General features: G+C 33.8%; 1 protein-coding gene and 2 long non-coding RNA genes across 8 annotated transcripts; 1 reads left to right on the forward strand and 2 right to left on the reverse strand.

Annotated features, from left to right (window-relative positions):
• Positions 1-3,253: 3,253 nt before the first annotated feature.
• Positions 3,254-4,843, forward strand: LOC122608592 (cytochrome P450 Tp4149-like). Its single transcript, XM_043781688.1, has 2 exons — positions 3,254-4,153; positions 4,235-4,843. Exons 1-2 carry the CDS (start codon positions 3,254-3,256, stop codon positions 4,841-4,843), a joined length of 1,509 nt encoding a protein of 502 aa, XP_043637623.1.
• A 4,547-nt stretch (positions 4,844-9,390) lies between these two features.
• LOC122606605 lies at positions 9,391-11,114 on the reverse strand. The gene is made up of 3 exons (XR_006324957.1): positions 11,062-11,114; positions 10,868-10,979; positions 9,391-9,671 (listed from the first exon to the last, which is right to left on the reverse strand). It is a non-coding gene; the product is annotated as an uncharacterized LOC122606605 (long non-coding RNA).
• Positions 11,115-13,573: 2,459 nt separating this feature from the next.
• LOC122608612 lies at positions 13,574-16,331 on the reverse strand. 6 transcript variants are annotated; one of them, XR_006325274.1, is made up of 8 exons: positions 16,154-16,331; positions 15,573-15,687; positions 15,162-15,377; positions 15,024-15,079; positions 14,861-14,938; positions 14,383-14,669; positions 14,158-14,312; positions 13,574-14,017 (listed from the first exon to the last, which is right to left on the reverse strand). It is a non-coding gene; the product is annotated as an uncharacterized LOC122608612 (long non-coding RNA). The 6 variants fall into 6 exon arrangements; XR_006325271.1 differs by having other exon boundaries at positions 14,383-14,938; positions 16,164-16,331; XR_006325270.1 differs by having other exon boundaries at positions 14,383-14,938.
• Positions 16,332-16,575: the final 244 nt, after the last annotated feature.

The following is a 16,575-nucleotide window of genomic DNA, read 5'->3' on the forward strand; positions in this document are numbered from 1 at the left end:
ACCTGAACACAATTTTCCAAGTTTGGCCTTAAATCGACCCACCAAACGTCAAAATCAAAGTTTCAAACTTTAATACAACATAATTCAAGTATAAACAAGTGTAAAAATCAACTTTTAAAGAAAACCCACTTCCTAAATCTCAAGATGGAAACCAAAACCCGTTTTTAAGCAAAAACAACAATTTTACACTCGAATCAACCTCAAATCGTTTAGATCTATTACAAGGAAGTATTCTACTGGTTAAGGGGTAATTTTGAGTTAAAGATCACTTACCAATTCGTTCCAAAGCTCGAAATCCGGTTTTGGAGCTCTTGAGGATGAAGAACACTTCCTCAAACCAAAAAGCTTGAAGTTTTGAAGGGAAGGATTATTGTTTAACTAATTTCTTACATTTTAGAAGTTACCCATAGCCTTAGATCCTAAATTTAAAGAAGAAAAGAGGGAGAAAATGAGGGTGAGGGTATTCTTGGATTATAAAGAGAAGGAAGAGAGAAAGAGTAAGTAGAGAGAGAAGAGAGTGTGATAAATGAGGGGAAGAAAGGAGGGAGGGAAGGTTTTGTTCCTCACTAACACTCTTGCATTCACTTCCGGCTTCTTCTGGAAGACGATTCGTTTACTTAAAACTTTTGACTAGAGATTCATTCAAATACTTCGTCGACAAAATCAAACATATTTTGGAATTACTCTTCTAATGACTATTCACATGCTTACCTTTTCATTATAAAAGTTTATTTACTTCAATTTAACAAATTTCCATTTTACGAGTTCACTAGTGTTGAGCGATTAAAGTGGCGGGTGTTACACAAAGATTTACATATAATTCGGCTATACTCAGGGCCGGCCCTGATGCCGGGCGAAAAGGACGACAGCCCGTAGCATCAAAAAAATCGAAAATCTTGAGGGCAACAAAATCTTTTCAGTCGAAGTTATGTAATATTAGGTTTTTTAGGCATCAAAGCCTTGGTATATATTGTTCATTTAAACATAGTTTAAAGGCTAATATTGAAGCAGGAAAAAAAAAGTTTATGAGTTTTAATGGCGGAAACGTATTGCAGGCGTGAGGAACTGAGGAAGACAACTAGACAAACCAACATGATGCTTTTTTTTCTTTCATTTTTTAATTGAAACCCTATACTTTTGAATTTGTTAAATCTAACCCTTCAAACTAAAAAGCTTTTCCATTTTAAACACACAATGTTATATGTTTCAGTGTGTTCTTAAATGAACTTAAAATATGTTGTCATCTTTATTTTTATTTTTTTTTATAACTAGCACGTTACCCGCTCAATGCGGCGGTGATCGTGACGGCGACGATGTGGTGGCAGGTGCGACGGTATGTGACAGATGAGGCGTCGATTGATGTAGATTATTGATATAAAGGGTTAATGGAGATATTTTAAAAGATAAAGGATTAATAGTGTAACGTAATCATTAATGTTAAGGGGTAGTGTAACTGAAAATATCTGAGTGCTAAGTGAAAATATTATATATTTTAAGGGTAGTAGATTAAAATATTACATGGAAGGGCATTTTAGATATTTCCCCATGTAACTTTTAACATGGAGTATTTTCTTTAATAAGTTGTATAGATAAAGCATAAACTAGGTGCCTTAGTGCTAATCATAAAATAAAATCGAAGCATCACTTTTACACATTGTAAATATAATATTGCTCAGATCCTAAATTTTCTAATTAACTCTATAAAATTATTTTAAGATTTTTGTTTAGTTAATTTGATATTCACATTCAAAAAATAATTACTTACACATACAAATCATAATAAAAAATATATTTATTAAAAAATCATACTCCATGCATGTAAAACTCCATTAAACTTATTTTGTGAAAACCCTTAAAGTTATAGAACTCCGATAAGATATTTCAAATAAAAAACGAATAACGGATTAAAAAAATGGTGTCTAAATTATTTTAGAGTTTGAAATTTTGTAAGATATAGTAATATATCAACATAATATGACTATCTAATTAATTTGTAATTATAACTCGGCTTGATTATCGACCCATTTTGGTTTTATTTTTGTATGTGCATATTCTGGCTATCATGCCCTGAGCATTAGATAACTTAGGATCGACTCTGGCTATACTCTATAATATTTAATTTACTTTGTTAACTAATTAATAGATGATGACATCATCAAAGGCTAATTTGAATAAACAGAGAGCTATATATTTCATATTTGATGACGCAACTGATATGTTTAAGCATCGCAATGTTATATTGAAGTGTTGACTTATATGTTTTTGTGAATTAGTAGACAGAATCATGACGTTCATAAAACATAGAAAATGTTGCATAGGTGATAGGTTTATAGTCATCATCCACGCCAGCTACGTACGATGTTGATTAATTCTAAATAGAAGTAATTTGTTTACGTTGAAAATAAAAGAATCAAACAAACGAATAAAGTCTATATAGGAAAGATTAAACATTGGATATTGTTCAATTATTTGTTTGACAAATTAATGATTCCATACGTAAATAGCATCTATCAAATTAAGAGTTAATTATAATTATGTATTTAAAAAAATGATAATCATGTATTTAAAAATGTTTGATACACATCATACTCTCTTGATGAAATAATTTAATAATCAGAAAGTAAACCACTTGGTTAAACCCCAGTGGCCAGAGGTGTTTCACTAAACCTGCTATGCGGGGCTCCGGGGGAGTTTACTCCAAGGTCTCGAGTTCGAGCCTTGGTAGGTTCTCCTCGACGGTATTTTCCAATAAAGAATGTGGTATGGTAAGAAAGACTATTTAAAATCCGCTTAGTGCGGGACCCTTTCGTTTTACGATTAGCACACATCATACGCGTCTAAGATAAAATTCACTTGTAAAAAAAAATAAAATCATAAAGTAAGTTTGATACAAGACACATGGAAATTCATATAAAGATTACACATCCATGTTAAAAAATTACATTTTTGGGATATGTCAATGGACCAATATATCCTTAATGAATTATATGGTCATTTATCTTCTAAAATATTCTCACTAACACTTTACATCAATTATCTACGCCACTCAACAGCCGTTTCCACCACAAATAGTCGCCCCTCCCCCCCCCCTCCCCCCCTCCACACCACACCGCCGCCGACACGCCCACCGCTGCATTGTGCGGGTACCGTGTTGATTCTATATATATATATATAGGTCGCGGTTCCAATGCACAAAACACTAACCATTCTTGCCATACAAAAGAATTGAAGGTAGAAAGATCAGCTTGTAGCAATGTTTCTATTCATACAACAATCCCCTTTTGTTTTTTCAATTTCCGTTTTATTGATTTGGATATTGTATAAATGGATTATTTCCAAGCCTAGAAACAAAAATAACTTACCACCATCTCCATGGAAGCTCCCTGTCATTGGAAATCTCCATCAGCTAGGCACGAGCCTCCATCGCTCTCTCTTGGAGTTGTCCAAGAAACATGGTCCACTTATGATGATTCATATTGGTAGCATGCCAATGCTTGTAGCCTCTTCTGCAAAAGTAGCTGAAAAAATCTTGAAAACCCATGATTTAGTCTTTTGCAGCAGACCCCAATTAAAAATCCCTAATGCATTTACCTACGGTTCCAAGGATATAGCATTTTCTCCATACGGAGAGTATTGGAGACAGATTAGGAGCATTGCAGTGCTCCACCTTTTGAGTAATAAACGAGTTATGTCATATCGAAAAGTCAGGGAAGAAGAGACGGCTCTCATGATTAAAGAGATTGGAGAAAGTCGTGGTTCTGTAGTTGATGTAAGTGAGCTGATAGTTTCGTTTACAAATAACGTAATTTGTAGGGTGGCCTTGGGTAAAACATATCCTGGCTTAAAGTTTAAAAACTTGCTGTCACGGATGATGAGTCTGTTAGGAGTTCTTAGCATGGAAAGTTATATTCCATCGTTGTCATGGGTGGATCGTTTGAGTGGTTTAAATCGAAGAATAAATGAAGTTTCTGAAGAGTTAGATGAGTTCTTTGAGGCTGTTATTGAAGAACATCTAATTCAGAGAAGAGAGACGAACGATTCTTTTTGTGGGAGTGATGAAGGTAAAGATTTAGTGAACATCTTGCTTGATGTCCAGGTAGAAAATGCAGGTGGCTTCATCGTTGACAAAGAATCCATCAAAGCTGTCATCTTGGTAAGACAACTATATATCCTGACAGTATTTTGTTTATATTTCAAGCCCCCTTAAAAAAACTTTATAAATCTTTAATTGTAGGACATTTTTGCTGCTGGAACTGATACAACCTCTACAAATATAGAGTGGGCAGTTAGCGAGCTAGTAAGGCATCCAAGAGTGATGAAAAAACTACAACAAGAAGTAACAGAAAAAGCAAATGGAAAATCCATGATTACCGAGGAGGATTTAGACAAAATGGAGTACCTTAAGGCAGTCATCAAAGAGAGCCTTAGGTTCCATGTTCCACTCCCACTACTTGTTCAACGAGAAACCACTCACGATGTCAAACTTATGGGGTATGACATTGCAGCTCGTACACTAGTGGCTATCAATGCTTGGGCGGTAGCAAGAGATCCCTCCGTTTGGACAGAACCAGAGGAATTTAAACCTGAGAGGTTCTTGAACAGTTCAATTGACTATAAAGGGCTCCATTACGATTTCATTCCATTTGGAGCTGGCCGAAGAGGGTGTCCCGGTATTCAGTTTGCTATAGTTGTTAATGAGCTTGCTTTAGCAAATTTGGTATACAAATATGACTTGGCATTGCCAGATGGAAAAGAAGGTGAAGAATTGGACATGAGTGAGGTGTTTGGGATTACCGTGCATAAAAAGTCCCCTTTGCTACTTGTGGCAACTCCTCGATTCTAATCGCTACTTGTAACTTGAAGCTTTATTGATGCTAATCATCTCTTTGTAAAATAGGACGCTATAATATATATCTTCGTACTGTATCTTTGTTTATGCTATACATTAGCAAAAAGTGAAATCAAGTACAATATTTGTCCTACAATCTTATAAACTCATCTATTGCAAGGACTAGAGGTGAAAAACTATGTTTAGCGTTTGATAATATATATACTAGGTATTGTAGAAACAACCGTCATGATTGAAGCCTCTTTTCCATTTTTCTCTTATAGGGTGACTCGTATCCAATTGTGATACCGGGGCTAAGTATCCCCGTTACCCTAATTTATATTCTTGAGAATTTGTATTCACTTGTTATTGTATTCGGGTGTATAGTTTACATTTGGTTATTGTACTCATATGACTATTGTTTAGGATCACAACAAAATTGTGGATTATCCGGTCTTATTATTCTTACATTTTTTTTTGTGGCATTACCAACTTGACTTGATTTTATATATAAGTGTCTAATAGTTGCCTAGACCTACTTCATTAAAGTTAAAATAAAAAGACAAAAGGAGAAAAAATAAAGAACGATAAATAGAACGATAAATGCATTAAGCTACATCATATTGTACCTTAAGCTGTATCACATTGGGGTTGGGAAGAGATGATTGTTGGGGTGGGTGCTAACGAGCCGAACTTTTTTCGAGCAACTCGAGCTCGACTCGATCGAGTCGAACTATTATCGAGCTCTAGCTTGATCTCGAGCCCTAAATTAAGGCTCGAAATAATTATCAAGTCGAGCTTTACATTGCTCGGCTCAAATACTTATCGAACTTTTCGAGATTTCCATATGTTATGTATATATTTATATATATAATTCTTAAATAGTAAATTTCTAATTCTACAATGGGCATTGTATATATTTTGTTATAAGTGATATATATTTTCGATCTTTTCGAGCCGAGCTCGAGTCATGTTTATACACACAAGCCAAACATGTTTATAGAACTGATTTTTTTACTAGCAGTTAGTTACCGTTACTAGCCATTAGAAATAGCCATTTCGGGTCCTTTTTGACCATTAGGAGCCGTTAGTTACGGTTTTTTTGACCATTTAATTATCATTTTGCCATCCTAGAACTTGTATATATATCTATGATTAGTTTCATTAGTTTTTACAATAAGATATCCATTCTATCTCTTACAAAAACACTATATTCAACATATATACACTATATATTCATAAATCTCTTACAAAATCACTATATTCCACATATATATTATATATATCACTAAATATACACTATATTATATATACACTATATATAATATATATATATATCAAATCTCTCACAAAATGGAGCCTAATTCCGCCTCACAAACGCTATCTACCGGTATTGGTTCCACAAGTGAGGGAACGGTGGTGGCTATATTACCAACTAAAAGAACGACGAGCGTGTTTGAACACTTTCAATTAGTTAAGTTGTCGAATGGTAATATTAACGCTCGGTGTAATTATTGTCACCATCTTTTTGTGAAAAATGCAAACTCGACATTAGGGAAACATTATAAACTTATTGTCCGGTGAGAAAAGCACAAGAAGTCGGTACCTCCTCACAAGGTCAACAAACCTTGGCAAATGATGGCACTATTTTTCATTATTCGACGAAGGCGGTTCGTGAGACATTTTCCCACCTTGTTATTCAAAAAGCTTGGCCATTCAACCATTTCGACGACGAGCGCGTATGAAAAATTGGGAAATCGCCAAAAAACTACTTATAACGGAATTTGAAAATTTAAATGGTAATTAAAATTTGATAACCAATATTTGGAGTGCTCCTGGTTTGCCACGACTTAGTGTTGAAAAATGCCACGACTTTGGTTTCGGGGGTTTATTATTCTACTAGTCATTTGCTGATTCATGAAACTTATGAGATTTATGAAAATTTGCTAGAATACGAGTGTATGGATGAAGGTTTCTATGAAGACCTGGTAAAAGCCATGAAAGAAAAATTGAAAATATATTTTATGGAAATGACCCCACTTTTTACTTGTGCCACCGCAATGAACCCCATTTTAAATGCTAGCGGCATTAAGGCACTTATTGAAAAAATAAGAAATAACTTGGAGTGTTGGGAAAATGATGTTAACTTTGCCATGAATGCAAAACATGACTTTAATAGGCTTTTAGAAAAATTGGTTCAAGTTTATGAAGATAATTATGGCACAAATTCTTCTACTACTCCTAGTCCTTTTGTTTCTACCAAAAAAAGCAAGGATTCAAAAATAAACCTATACAATATCGTTGTCCAAGCAACCACCAAACGACAAAGAAGTGGGTCTTCAAGTTCAAGCAAGAACAACGATTTGAATAGGTATACCGTAACAAACTTTTTGATAAGCCTTGGAGTTGATGCTTTCATGAATGTGGATGTATTGAGTTGGTGGAAGGAAAGGGAAAGTCAATTTCCCATTCTATCTATCATGGCACGTGATTTACTAAGCGCTCAAGCTTCAACGGTGGCTAGTGAATCCGCATTTTCAACTAGTGGAAGAGTCTTGTCCATAAGAAGAACGAGACTTATATCGGCATCATTGGAGATGTGTATTTACTACAAAGACCACTTAGATGCCATAGAGTGTAGACAAGACGTATCAAGCCTTGAAGATACTTTGGACCTTAAAGAACATATTCACGAAGAAGTTGAGGAAGGTTCATCCATATCACTTTCCGATGAAGAAATTCAACTAGATGAAGCACAAGCTCAACAACAAGTAACCCAACTAGACTCCGATTGAAGATGAAGACTTTTATTAGTTGAAAAGTATGTATGTGTTTCAAGACATTGTATTTATTTCAAGACTTTGTATTTGTTTAAAAAAAACCATTTGAAGACCAACCAAGACAAATGAAGACAAATTTGAAGACAATGAAGATTGAAGACTATTTTATTTGTTTAAAAATTTGTATTTGTTTAAATATATGTTATTTGGTTGAAGACATTGAATTTTGTTGAAGATTAAGATGATATATAATAAAAGTATGCATTTTCGATGAAAACGAATGAACTATTGTGAATTATAGTCTATTTTTTTCATTTAATTTTAAGTGTTTTTTGTGAAATAACTAGTTTTTTGTGTCAATTCACTACATATTATCATTTGGAAGGTATCTTGGGTCTTAGTCTCGAGCCATTAGCAACCAATTGGCCCAAAATCGATTTACGACGAAAAAAAGTGGCCTTAACGACCGTTAAATGAAATATAGTGAACTATAGTCTATTTTTCACTTAATTTTACGTGTTTTTGTGAAATAACTTGGAGTTTTTTGTGTTAATTTACTAGATATTATCATTTGGAAGGTATCTTGGGTCCTAGTCTCCATCCATTAGCAATCATGAGTCTGAATTTACGATGAAAAAAAGACCTTTAACGGCAGTTAAAGTGATCCTAACAGAACTGAACTACTTTTGCATGCACTCGCTTACGGCCATTACAAGCCCTTTAACGCCCGTTAAGTATTGAAAAGAAAAAAAAACAATTAGGAACCGATTCCGGAACTGGTTCGGAACCGAACCGATTCGGAACCTATAGTTTCGGTTCCTACCGGTTCGGGATTTTCCATGCAAGAATCGGTTCCTAACCGGTTCCGGTTCTAGTCAAAATCGATGTGTCTTGCGTTGACCAGAACAGGTTCCGGACCGGTTTTTGAGGGACCGAATTTTGCCCACGTCTAACTAAATGAGAATTGTTTAATACTAGTATCTGGATTCAAATGAGGTGATCCATGTCAACAATGATCCTAACTCCTTTAATTGTCCTATTTTGACTTATTAAGTCTTTTTCTTTTGACTTTGACCGTAAATATCTTTGTTTGTGTTATATGTTAGTTGATGAAAGTTGTATCAATGAAATGTACATTAAAAACTTAATCAATTAATATATGTTATATCAAGTGTTATATAAAACAAACAAAAACACTTACGGTCAAAGTTGAAAAAAAAAGACTCAAAATGTCAAATTAGGACACTTAATATGGGACGGGGGGAGTAGTTGAGAACGCAAAAGTAGAAAAGCTGTGAAAATCGAAAGAGAAAAAAACTCAAACGGCATTCGATATGGCGAAATCCAAGTAGTGATGCGGGGTATAAGATGAACCAATAAAAGAGAATACAAAATCAAAAAAAATATGGAAGAAACCAAGAAAAAATGGAAAAAAAGAAAAACTCAAACAAATCCGATATAGCAAAATCTGATATGGCAAAATCCGAATAATGATTCGGGTAAAATGGACCAATAGAACAGTGACACCGTGGCTTTTCATCACCACGCCCTCTAATGATAGTTAGACTTATAGTTGGAAACTAATTAAGTTTACGATAAAATTAATTAATTAACAACGTGCAATATATTATTATATTATATTTTATATTTTATAAGATATATATTAAATTTAAAAGATTAAGATTATACTAAATGGTACACGTGTCGATTAAAAGTTGTGCCATGTGCAATCACTATACAATCCTGTTTTAGTTTATTAGTAGATGTATATATATACGACTGAACTATATATCTATCTCTACCTTTACCTTCAAGATGCGAGTGATGCTGAGAGTGGCGGTAACCAGAAGTGGTCATGGTTGCTGGTTGGAACTTGGGAACACTTATGGTAGTGGTTTGTAAACAATGCAAGAGAAATCCATGACCAACATGGTATATGTAAAACGAGTTGTAGGTTGAAATTCGCAAAACTGTAAGATATCCATAACCAACCATTGAACATGATCTTCACTAAACCGGCTATTTGGTGTAACCGGTTCAACCGCCAAAAACGGTAGGTATCCCTAGCCCGATAGACAAAAAAAAATCAATGTTAGTTAAACCGGTCGAACGGCCAGAGCCCAGTTCAAATGTTCGACCAGTGTATGTAACTCTAGTTTTACTATTGATGTCCTTTTTAGGATAATTGTTAAATGTATTTTATTATTAACTAGATAGGTCACACGGACATTGCCCCGAGAGATATTACGTTTATCTATATAGTAGCCTATAAAATTAATAGGATTTTTTAGACATTTATTGTTTGCGATACTATGTAAAGACTGACAAAAAAAAAACACCCCAAATCAATTTATTTAGAGAAGAAAAGGATTATTTTATACAATGTCACAGGGATTACAAAATGTTAGTGATTTGTCATTGAATTGTAGTTGTCATCCAACATAAAAGTGGAAAAAGTCGTACATAGTATAAGTAGACTTTATTAAGTTAGAAATAATGTTTGATGTTAGTTACAAAAATATATCATTAATCAATATGTCAATTTAGAAACCTATATAGCATTTAACAATCGTTATAAGCCATTAGAGAAAAAGAACGTCATTTGCAGCATTTTTGTAACTCACATTAAACATTCGAACAGAGCTTAACGATCGTTAGTTGAAGAGGACCATTATTGTAAGAATATTAGACCATAAGGTCATATGTTAACGATCGTTAGTTGAAGAGTACTATTAATGTAAGAATATTAGACCATAAGGTCATATGTAAAAAAAAAAGGAAGAAATGAAGTAAAAAAAATAATAATAAACGCAAACCGATCCATGCTTTTTAGTATATATAATAATGTATTTTTCTTTTTATTATTGAAAAAAAAAACTGAATATGACCCAAGAGTGGGACAATAGTTATTAATTTTATATAAGCAGCCATTTGGGGCGGATAGGGTAATGAAAAAAATCTGGATTTGGGTCAAAAGAGGTCAGGCCAGGTCGACCCGTTATAATCTTATTGAAATAAATAAGTAGCTTAGTTATTAAATATGCTTATAAGAGGTCAGAAAAACACTTTGGGTTAATTTCACCCATTTAACATGCTCATTTGCTGAACCTGTTTCTGTTTTAGATACGTTTTTAAAGTGAACCCACCCAACCCTATTCAAATAAAGATCTAACCAAAATCGACCCACTTTCTAGTAAAAGGATAGAAATTGTATGCTCAGCCGCCCTATGTCCTTATAAAAGTGGTAAGCAATACTTACTCGTTTATGGAGATAGATGGCTAAATCTTTTGAGATGGCATACATTTGGCATGTGGTGTGTCAGAAATACTTGTTTCCTTCCTCACCAAACTTCTCGTGACATCTCACTCCTCTTGAAAAAAAAAAAAAGAAAGTCAATGCTTGAACCCATGATAGATTAAAAAGCAAGAAAGTTATGGCTTAGAGCACCGCACCAGACTTCATGCATCCAATTGGCAAACTTGAGCCAAAATCTTATACCGAGCAGCAAATACCTAACACAAGCAGATACCTAGCAGATAATGAACTGAGAAATAACTGAGCAACAGTACTGGGCTAAGACACACTGAGCAAATATGACTTGGCATTGCCAAATGGAGAAGCAACGGAAGATTTGGACATCAGAGAGATCTTTGGGATTACCGTGTATAAGAAGTCCCCTTTGCTACTTGGAGCAACTTCTAGATTCTAGTCGTTACATGATTAATTTTGTTATGAGATAAGTATCCTGGAATGTAACAAACTTTGGACGAACGTCTATAGTAGAAAATAACTAAAGTTTTGTGTATTGTATGTAAACAACTTTAAAAAATATTTATTATATATAAGAAAACATACGTGGCAACCATATAGAGGTGCCACTTGTCTGATTTTAATTGGTTGAATACATTTTCTTACATACAATAAACATTATTTTCGAGTTGTATACATACAATACACACAACCTTAGTTATTTCTTACTATAGACATTCGTTCAAAGTTACTTAAATTACAAGATACTTATCCCTTTTGTTATTTGTTTTAACACAGTATATCTTAATCTTCTATGAATTCATTTGGTTATAGACACTATTAGTTTGAGTAAAAAATAAATCCAAGCTTATATGGTTAGTTTGCTATACCATATATACCTTTAATTTATGTTCCTTTTTTTATGCCTACAAGTTGTTTACATATCGTTCGTTACATGAATTTATATTCACATTTTCTTCTTTCTTCAGTTTTCTAAATCTATCTCAAAATCAAGCCACACACGAGACAAACAACTCAACTGCAACACATGATCAAGCCCACCATTCAACTAAGATTGGCTACGTTGAGGTTCAAGAACACTGCTAATGTGAGGAGTTTTTTGGATTCTTGGAAGCTGACAATTGGTGTTATGCTTCAGGATGTCCATGAGTGCAATCAAGATTGAAGAGCTAGTGAGCTACTACTTAATAGTTTTGTTAGCTGATTTGTAGTTTGTACGTTAGTGGTTTTGCTAGATAATAGCTTGATAATATATATATGGTATGGTATATATGAATTGATATTGTATCCAACCATATCCCTTGTACAGAACACTTTATTTATTTGTTGTGATATACTACTCATCAGGGTAACCTTTACCCAAATAAATACATATCCATATCTATATATTTTAATTCAAACATAAAATCTAAATAAAATATTTTTATATACAAATATACCGAAGCTCTCTATTTAAACAATATATATATATAGGGGTGAGATATTTTGAGACCACCTCCTATTTTAGGACCAACTAGGATCATTGATTTTTGTACACCATCATCATCTACTACGATATACAAGACTTTTTTGTAAAACACTAAGACTTTCCGGCGACGGGCCCACCAGAAAATCATGTGTAAGTTACACACGCCACCATCATCATCTACTAAGATATACAAAACTTTTTTGTAAAAACACTAAGACTTTCTAGCCTACAAAAAAATCATGTGTAAGTAACTTACACATGTGTAAGTTAACTTACACATGATTTTCTGGTGGGCCCGTCGCCGGAAAGTCTTAGTGTTTTTACAAAAAAGTTTTGTATATCGTAATAGATGATGGTGGTGTGTAACTTACGAAAATCAATGGTCCTTTTTTGGATTTTTTTTAGTTAGTCTCAAATTACCTTTCCCCTATATATATATATATATATATATAATATTGTGGCTTCGAAATGTAATGAACTAAACACGAATGTTTATAAAAGATTATGCTTGATTATAGTGATTAATAAAGGAATTAACTAACTATGTGAAATGTGTGTTGCTTGTGTTTGGAAGGTTACAAGAGGGTGAGAGAAAGAAAGTGATATGAAAAGGATACCACAATTTGGCAAAGTTGAAATACCAAGCAAAATAGGCTCGGTTATTTAACAAAAATAACAACATACTAATATTAAAAACATTGGCCCGGTTTTCACTTTAAACACAAATTCACCGAGAAGATTATGCTCAGCCTTTGGCTAGTTTAAAAACCGAGCAAAGTAGTTGCAGTGTTTGATTGAGCAAAAAACTTATACCGAGCAGCAAATACTTAACACAAGCAGATACCTAGCAGAATGGTAATGAACCGAGTAAATAACTGAGCAACAGTACTGGGCTAAGACATACGCTAAGTGGCAGGCAGACAATCAATTCCGAGCCAAACTAATACTGATCAAAATTGGTTCGGTATATATGTAAAAATGACTTGAACTCTGAAAGCTTGTAACCTAGCAATACTAACAGAGCAAAAAGATACTTCTAACTGAGCAAAAACTAAGCAGGGAAAACACTAGCAACATGCATTTTCATTCAGACATTTAATCTAACGAATTGTGTGCAAACGATATTTCCAACTCAATTCAACTAAACATTATATTCATACGTCATCATTTTCATCTTAATTCAACAAACAAGCAGTTTTCTCAACTAATTTAGCAAAAGAATATCATTTCGAGAACCCAAATCACAAAACTAATTGAATTTTCAGCAATTAAATTCACAAAGCAATGGTGTTTTGAGTGAATTAATCAATATAAACGAGTGGAAACACTTTCTCAATGGAACTGATATAAAATCACAGCTTAGGGCTGAAGAGAATAGTACCGAAATTGACCTCGAAAAGATTTGAAATCAACTTTAATGGAGGATAACAACTTTCGAACCAAACACAGCCTCTGTTTAACCAGATTCCACTCCAAAAAACCTAATAATCTGGCCTTTAATCATCCCCATAGCTCTGATCCCAATGGCCTATAACCCATTCTTGCTTAAACACCATGAAATTTTTAGGTTGAAATCTTCCCTCCTTTTATCCCTATGGAGGAAAACCGGATCCCGATCCACCTGGCCAACTTCTCCGCAGCTTCCAAGTTGTACTCTTGTTTCTACCAATCTTCTCTTACCATCAAAATAAAAACACCAAGGTCATTAAAACGAACAAAACCGCACAATAGATTAATAATAGTCAACAAATTAAACTCAAATAAACTTGAATAAAAAAAACTAATGAATTGTTGAAACCCAATTAGTTACCCGGCTGAGATGATGTATCATAATTCATAAACCCGGCTGACAAACTCGAGACATATACAAAGTGGCTTTGGAGCAACAATTGGTGGTTCTCTTTGTATGAGTAAAGAGATGCTGGGCATAGAGAGTGGCGTATTGACTATTGACCCATGGAACACCTGCAAGTAAAATAAGTTAATTAAAAATCAGCAGGTATCAAGATATAAATTAATGGACATAAAAATTTACCCTGGCTGTCAAGGATCATCTCAAGCTGAAACCTTGTAATACATGACCCAAGAAAACCCAACCTTCATGCCTCTGCTATGACCATCTATGTGTAAGGTTATTTATAATGCATGACATCAGTGTGAAAGGACAGGGATATCCACCACATCTATGCTCTCAAAAGTAAGCAACCCACACGTTTTACACCATTTCCATTCTCATTACCAAAGAATGTCACATAATCGGAAGGAATCTTTATAAAACTAGCAACTAAATAGCATATCATACGAAATGACTAAGATTCGCACCTATCGACCAAAAAGCAGATGTGTCAAAATGGGTGTCATAGGCCGCTTGGCAACAGGTAAATATGGGTTCGTGACAAGATAGGTAATTATCTAGTAAATATCAAAACGGGTGCGCCAAGTTGACCCTGGTCTCTTACTTTCAAAAGATAGATTGTGACGTTTAATTTATTTAAGAAGTGACAAAGTTCAACCTGACATGAAGTGGACAAGTTCAATTTGTCAATTCTTCTAGCGATCAAACACTACCCCAGAACCTATCATGAAGTTTTCTATTAAAAAAAAAACAAAATAAACATTAGTTGCATTTTCCGTAGTAATTATGTATATAGCACCAGGCTGATGATGGTTACTTACGGCCAACGATGTTTACATCCTAACTTTTGACAATTTTCAAATACTGATCCTCCCTCCTAAGTGACAAATAGTAATAGTAATCCCGTAATAGAATTAGAACCAAGACAAATTCAAATTAGATAATATAAATTAGATTACCTTGTCGCCAGGAAAAGTAACCAATAAATAGCCTGACTTAAATTGTCATGGTCGTTGACATCAACGGAAATCAAGGAATTCAAACTCTTTGGCTGCCTTCATTTGTAGTTACCAGCCAATGGTCAACTATTAGCAAAAAGAGAGCGTCGATGTGTACTCACATTTTGAAGCTTTCCAACCCAAATATTCTTCCCGTGATCCAACACTACTCGATAACTGATCATGTTGAAAATGTGTTATGTTAAAGTTATGAAAAGCGATATCTTTCAGGACCAATGTTTGGTTCATATTCATACCCAAATAGTTACCAGTATCTCCTAAACAAATTGGATATGAATATGAACCAAACATTGGTCCCGAAAGATATCGCTTTTCATAACTTTAACATAACACATTTTCCACATCAATTACCTGATTTTGATAAAACATCCAAGTAGGGAAGAAACTAATGGAAGGATGCATTCAATACTGAACATTTAGTAGATGCCGAGAATGTCCTACAGAACTCGGTCCGTCAAATATATACCTGTCCACATGCATTTTTTTAGATTAAATGAAGAAGATAAATTATAACAATAGCAGGTAGAAACTTCATTAAGAACCAAGAAGATTATGCTCAGTTTTCAGCTTGTTTAAAAACCAAGCAAATTAGTTACAATATTTGATCAAGCAGCAGATACCTAAAAATACTAAGCAACATGCATTTTTCATTCAGACATTTAATCAAACAACTTGTGTGCAAACAAACACTATATTCATACGTCATCATTATCATCTTAATTCAACAAACAAGCAGTTTTCCTCAACTAATTCAACAAAACGATGTCGTTTCGACATCTCGAATCACAAAACTAACTAAACTTTCAAAAATTAAATTTCACATACAAGCAATGTTGTTTTTGTGAATTAATCAATATAAACAAATAGAAACACTTTCTCAATGAAAATAATATAAAATCGCAGAATAATATTAGGGTTGAAAAGAATAGTACCGAAATTGACCTTGAAAAGATCTTAAAAAACTTTAATTTGGTCAATAATCATCTCCATAGATCTGATCCTAATTGTAGGATCGAAATTATATTGAATTTAAGCTTGATTATGGTAATTAATTGAGGAATTAGGTCACTATGTGAAATATGTGTTGTGTGTGTTTGGACGGTTACCAGAGGTGAGAGAGCAAAAGTGATACGAGTATGAGAAGTGGGTGTTTATAGTTTATACTTATTGAAATATAAAACTTGACAATTATACCCCTTGTAAATACAAAATGTTTCACATCAATCACTATAATATATTGTTTCGAACAGTTATTGATTAAATAATCGTCATGGATATGGTTTGATAACTTTGATTCTTGGATCATTCGTTGACATAGAGAAGTTACCTATTGGTTAGTTTAACCATTAGTTGG

The sequence above is a fragment of the Erigeron canadensis genome, chromosome 7 (assembly GCF_010389155.1).
Source record: "Erigeron canadensis isolate Cc75 chromosome 7, C_canadensis_v1, whole genome shotgun sequence".
Lineage (NCBI taxonomy): Eukaryota > Viridiplantae > Streptophyta > Magnoliopsida > Asterales > Asteraceae > Erigeron > Erigeron canadensis.